The sequence below is a fragment of the Eurypyga helias genome, unplaced genomic scaffold (genome assembly GCF_000690775.1).
Source record: "Eurypyga helias isolate BGI_N326 unplaced genomic scaffold, ASM69077v1 scaffold6461, whole genome shotgun sequence".
NCBI lineage: Eukaryota > Metazoa > Chordata > Aves > Eurypygiformes > Eurypygidae > Eurypyga > Eurypyga helias.
Genome location: NW_010232659.1, coordinates 86,002 through 92,001, shown reverse-complemented (window position 1 = coordinate 92,001; position 6,000 = coordinate 86,002). Strand labels below are relative to the sequence as shown.

The window sequence follows — 6,000 nt, the reverse complement described above, 5'->3', positions numbered from 1 at the left end:
CCCACTGCTCAGGCCGCGCTGCTGCTCACAGTTTCCTCTGCCGGCACCGGGAGCCTTTTTCCAGCCCCGCCGGGGAGGGCCGGCGTCACGACACCCCGTGCCAAGTGACGCCACGAACACTGGCTCGGGGGAACACTGGCTCGGGTTTTTTCTTTTTAAATCGAGGAAGTTGAACAACACCAGCTGAAAAAGCGCCCTGTACAGTAGTGAAATTTTATTACAAGTGTAATAAACTTAATGATTTTTAGCACTAAGGCAATCACAGCTTCATAAGTTATATATATATATAAATTTACACAAGTCTACATTGATAAACCAATTACCGGTCACATGGCTGAGGGGTTCTGTGTTACGGCAACGTTTATGAAAATTCACAGTTAATCTGCAAGTATTTGAAAGATGCAGGAATCATATTGCACATCGTAAAACACGCCGAGGAGCAGATTTACAGTGTTCCAGCTATTCCTTCACAGAATTTAAATTGGTCATCATCATGCAAGAACTTCAAATACAGAACGGTATCGTGTACCACAGTAAACAGTTACTCACAATGTAAGTTTTACAAAGAGTAGCAAAAAGCTGTTAGGTTTCTCTTTAAACCATATTTCAATTTTTAAAATATAATAAAACACTTTGATAAAATCAAACGGAATTACGGTTGTCATATTACACTTTCAGTATTCTTCTTTGTCCTTTCCTTTCTTCTCCTTTTCATCCTGTAGTGCAGTACCAAGTTTCTTTATGAGGACTGACAAAACTTTGTCCAAAGGATCCATGACACCGCGCTGCAGCCACTTAGGAATAGTAGTCCTTGCGTGGTGAAAGCCCAGCTTTTGGAGGATGTAGTCAACGCCAACGGGATCAATTTTTCTCCCAGTCCAGGATATTAATCTATAAAACAATAAATAGAGGACCCAGTCTCATATATATAAATTATATAAACTGGCATTTGTATAAACAAACACCCATTTTTACCACTGTTACTTCTGACCCACTTAAGTCCAACAGGCAGTGTTTCAAACTTCATTTGTACAGATCAGCTGAAGATGACCAGTGCAACATCCTCTCAAAGGAAGAGGATCCTCAAGGAGGTAAAAAACCCCAGACTCCGCTGCTTCTAGATCACATTTAAATTGATTATTACTGCTAACACAAAAGGCCAACTGTTAAGGTTTGTGTGGCCTGGGATGATGTGTGGTTTCGATATGTGAATGAACACTGAGGTGTGCTAGCAGTGTCAACAGAGGTTAAAAGACAAACAAACCCTGACACAGAGAAAAGTATATTAAGAGCAGTGAGTTGCTGCTATACACTCAATTCTTTTGTGCTGAGTTTCAACTGTCATGTTATAACTTGTATATAGTGCTTTTTTATTTTAAGGAGATTGCTTGAAGAAGAACTAAAACTGGAATGCTAAGAATGGAAAATTGCAAGATGACAAACTGTATGTCAGAAAGTGAATGGACTGTTGTAGGACAGAGAGTCATCTGTGGCCCTTACTGAGTTTATTGTATCCTAATTTTGAACAGCCTCCAACACTATCTTTCATCTGCATAAATTCTAATCTAGAAGTGAACTGATGTAACAGGTTTATCCAGCTTTTGGCATGTCCTGCAGCAGGCATCTTGCACAGCAGCACTAATAGCCGAAGAGGAATCTTAACAGCATCCACATGACTGACCCTCTTAGGAGCCCAAGGGGATCAGCTTGGAAACACGGGTGGTTTGCAGGACAGTACCAACAGGTAAAACACGTAGACAAAGAGACTGCAGACGGGCCTGCCTCTTACCTGAGCGTGGGTTCCAAATGCCAAGTATTGCACATAAATTCTCTCCAGTCGACTGTAGTGTAAGTAATGCTTTCCTCTGCCTCTTTGTCAGTGGAGCTGTCCTCAAGAACACCAACGGAGTTTTTCTGCCCTGGACGAGCAGTCAAAATACGAGGAGGAAAAATTGCTACAAAACGGAGAGAGGAAAAACGCCACACCAGTCAGTCAGGAGCATCCCACTTGAGTTAACATCTGAAATATATTTATCTACGATCAACACCTACAGTGCCGCTATGACCTTTTCCAAAGCTTAATTAATTTAGTAGGTTTTAGATACTCGTGGCCGTAAGTACTTGTAAAGCATTCAAGTCACTAGGGGATGACTAGGTGATGACCTTCCCTTCAACAAGCAGGTAATCACAGAGCACAGTCATTCCGTACCACACTGCTTATTCACCCGAAGTTTGCAACCACAAAAATCACTGTTTGACGCACTTTACGTATACATCAAACTCACTCGTCTTTAATTTGCTCTTCTTAGCAAAGCTTAAGAATGCATGTGCCAAATCTGAATGCTGACACTCAGCATATTCACTCAGAAAAGTAAAGCATTCTGAAGTCAGAAAAATTAAAAGCATTCTGCAGTTGAAAGAAACTCCACTGATGAAAGGACTGCAATAAAAGTAATGGCGCTTCCTAAAATAGTTTTCATCTGTATATACCATCTTACAGAAAGAACGTTAAACACCAGCTGTCAAAATAGGAGCAAGGTTCTGAGGTAGAGTAACTAGCACAAGGTCATCGCTAGCAGGTGCACTGGAGGCGACCACACTGGTTTTGAACAACCAGCCGTACCTACAGCGCAGCCAAGTGCCACACCGAGTCAGTGACGCAGCTCCCTGCCCAGCGGTGGCAGGCCGGCACAGTGACACTACGAGGTCTGCAGTCTGCATGCAACTGCTCTGCTTCCAGTCCTACAGGAGCTGACTTAAAATCAGCTCAAATATTTCCTGAGCAACGCTGCATTGTTGCAGAAGTGCCAAAATAACCCTTGTCTTTCAGTCTAAAACAACCCAGAAAAAACTTTGTGTTACTATACAGTTAAATTTCAGTTATCAGTGATTGAAAGAGGTAGGTATCATTTCATAGCATCAAGTCCAGATTTCAAAAACCTTTAATACTACTATTATTTATTTCAATGGAAGCAAAGTTAGGCTTAACTTTTTAAAAACTAAATCCATTTTCAACAAGTCAACTCTATTAAAAATATGGAAATATTTACCAAGTATTTTGACAACTGCAGATTGTCAGATGAGTGTTGTCTCGTAAATAGCGACTTACCCTTTTCTTTTTCTTTTAGATAGGCAGATACCAAGTCGTGCAGAAACATAATCAATTCAGCATCCATAGTTACACAAATGTGGTCTGTAAATTCAGTTACAACACTGCATTCCACCTTTGGTTTAACACTCATATCTACAGTCAGATAAAAACAGTATTAATACACTTCTAAGTACATGCAGTTTCCATAAAGTACACAGATTTTTAATACAAATTATTTGAAAATTACATTGCTGTTACTGAACCAGAGACTCAAAAGAGAGGAAGGACCACAGTTAACATTGTGTTTAGCAGCCTCAGCATTTTTTAAACAGTTTTCCCATCACAGAAACTTCCGGTATTTTATAAAAGATGCTGAAAATAAAGACATACTACCACGTAGCAACCTTGACCATCCTCAGCGTGGAGCAGCATCACTAGCTTGTGCAATGCTATAATGCATGACTTGGAACAGTCAGAAAAGCCAAGAGCAGATTTTGCTAGTTTGGCTATTAAAAAAATAACCAAAACCCAACAGATTGATGTCCAGGATCAGGTATGTAGTAAACCTACAGCTCAGCCAGGATAAACACCTACGTTAATGTCTTATACCTTCAGAAGTCTTACTTCCCACCAGTTCCAATTTCAGCCTGAAGATAACGTTTTGAAAACAAGAGCATAACATTCAGGTCCCTACCTTGTATTCCCTTTTTTAGAATGGCCTTCCTCTAACATTTTCATAAAAATAAAAAACCCAACTCACTAAAAACAGCCAGCCTAGCTGAAATGTTCATATTAATTTCTCTTAGCAAGTGAGCAGTCTCTGGACTAGATCTTCACTCTCTCATCAAGATTCCCTCTACATTTTATTAATGAAATGGTATCCTTTCTTGCAGACCTGCAGGAATTCTCAGATCAAACCCTCTTATCAGCAGAGTAGCTTTGTATTTAACTCCTAGTTTATGAGAAACAGCTTTGGATCAAGAAAAAACAAACTCTGTTTACTGCACCTTGTAATGAAGGCTCCTGGGGCTCTTGAACATGAATAGATTTAAAATCCAGCTGCATCCTTGGCAATGCAAAGATGGTTTCAGTCTCGTGGTTGTAACTGGAGCCACCTCTGAAGCCACTTAGCAAGCTTGAGCTTTTCACTGTTGTGCTGCTCTCTGGGTTGTTAGCATCAACGTTTCGAAGCAGGTTTAACTCTACAGGGACAAGGGGAAATGCCTGAATTCAGTAGTCTTTACAAAAAAAAAGGTTCTTGTCAGCACAGAGGGTGATACACTTTCACAAAATACATCTCATAAGAAGAAGGGAGTAGGAAATAGGTGTCAGCACCATAACATCTAAGCACCACTAAGAATCTTTGTTAGTTTTTTGAAAGCTTACAGTCCAAGTTTCATTCATCTGACCGCCCTATCACAACTCTGTTGTAGTAATGATCTTACAGTTAAGTGAGATACAGGCCCTATGGGTTCAAAGTGCACCCTTTGTGTTTGAAAATATGGTAGTGCTTAAAATGAAAATAAATGTTCCTGATTAATACAAGTAATACCGAAATTCATCAAGGCAGCACTGCTGTCAAAAGTCACCTTTGACAAGGGATCGAACTTTGTCACAGGACTTTTACCACAGAACACAGGAAATATCATTTGAATTTGTTTTCAGTTGTTAAAGTCGTGACAAGACAAAAAGGTTGAGAGGTTACTGTTTCATTGTAATACTACTGGTGTATGATTATGAAGACAATTATATCCTTTATCCTGCTACTCAAAGCATGGCTACAAAAGGTCAAACAATCAAATGTTGTTTACATACTTAAATGCTCTGAATGCAGCAAACCAGGGGTGCACAAAACCATCTAACAGACAGTGCTTCTACTTGTGAACTTCGACCACTACATCCTGCTGTGTCTTTCAAAAAGAATAAAAATTAGTACAGTATATCACTATTTTCAATATACTTCTTCCAAGAAACTACTGTCGTCTCATTTCTGCCACATTCTACTGTTCATCCTTTCACAGAAATTCTGTTGACATCACCTACTGATTCTATGGTTTGTGAATGAAATAATGACAGCTGTATGTTAAGATGTCTTTTATCTTGAAAGTTTTATTTTCCAATTAACAGTGATTTGAAGGTATGATTCAAAATGTTTTAAGGCCTAGAAGTTGCTGAAGGTTGAAAAGCTTTAGGCAGTTGAGTAGTTTTCCAAGTGTTAGTTGTAAGTGGTGACAGAAGCCTAAAATATATTCCTACGTCAACTTACTCCATAAATTCTTCATATACAGTGAATTGTATTCTCACGTTACAAGATCACAACTGGACATGAAACAAGAAAATTTTTTGCATCTAGTGAAAGAGGAAAAGACTAGAACTACTGCAATGCCAGATACATAAACGACTTGTATGCTACTGCAATGCCAGATACATAAACGACTTGTATGCTAACAGAAGAGTTTGGCTTTACTTCGCAGTTTGAAAAAGCTTCCCTCCAGCTGTTCAGCACGTTGCTGTGCTTCATTCCACGGTTCACCATAAGGTTCTCAAGAAGAAACAATTTCCAGTATTTCAAATTCCCTTCTCCCTGTAGCCCATTTGAAAATCAGCAGCTTTTAAACAGCACAATCTGCACTGCCTGGCAAGTAGACCAATCCCCAAACGTAATGAAGATGAACCTGACCTTCATTCCTCGTGGCCGTAACGTAATTGAACCACTCTTTCACGCTGGCAACTCCATGGGGAGGGTTTTCATGGCGGCGCCTCGTTATCTTGGTGATTGTTGCCATAGGGCTTTCGAGGGCTCCACACGGTTTGGTGACCATAGTGTTATGGCCCAAATGGAAGTCCAGGGTTTGCACAATATACGTGGAATGTTCACTAGTCCCTGCATTGAAAGGGTGGGTGGTGTG

At 40.0% G+C, this 6,000-nt stretch overlaps 1 protein-coding gene across 1 annotated transcript in view; it reads right to left on the bottom strand.

Annotated features, from left to right (window-relative positions):
• Positions 1–195: 195 nt before the first annotated feature.
• Positions 196–6,000, bottom strand: part of LOC104516944 (uncharacterized protein KIAA1109-like) — an 88,712-nt gene continuing 82,907 nt past the window's right edge. The window contains 5 exon segments of the mRNA XM_010161458.1: positions 196–891; positions 1,790–1,955; positions 3,110–3,244; positions 4,099–4,293; positions 5,772–5,975. Of these exon segments, the coding sequence (XP_010159760.1) occupies positions 675–891; positions 1,790–1,955; positions 3,110–3,244; positions 4,099–4,293; positions 5,772–5,975 (917 nt within the window). The 3' untranslated portion in view covers positions 196–674.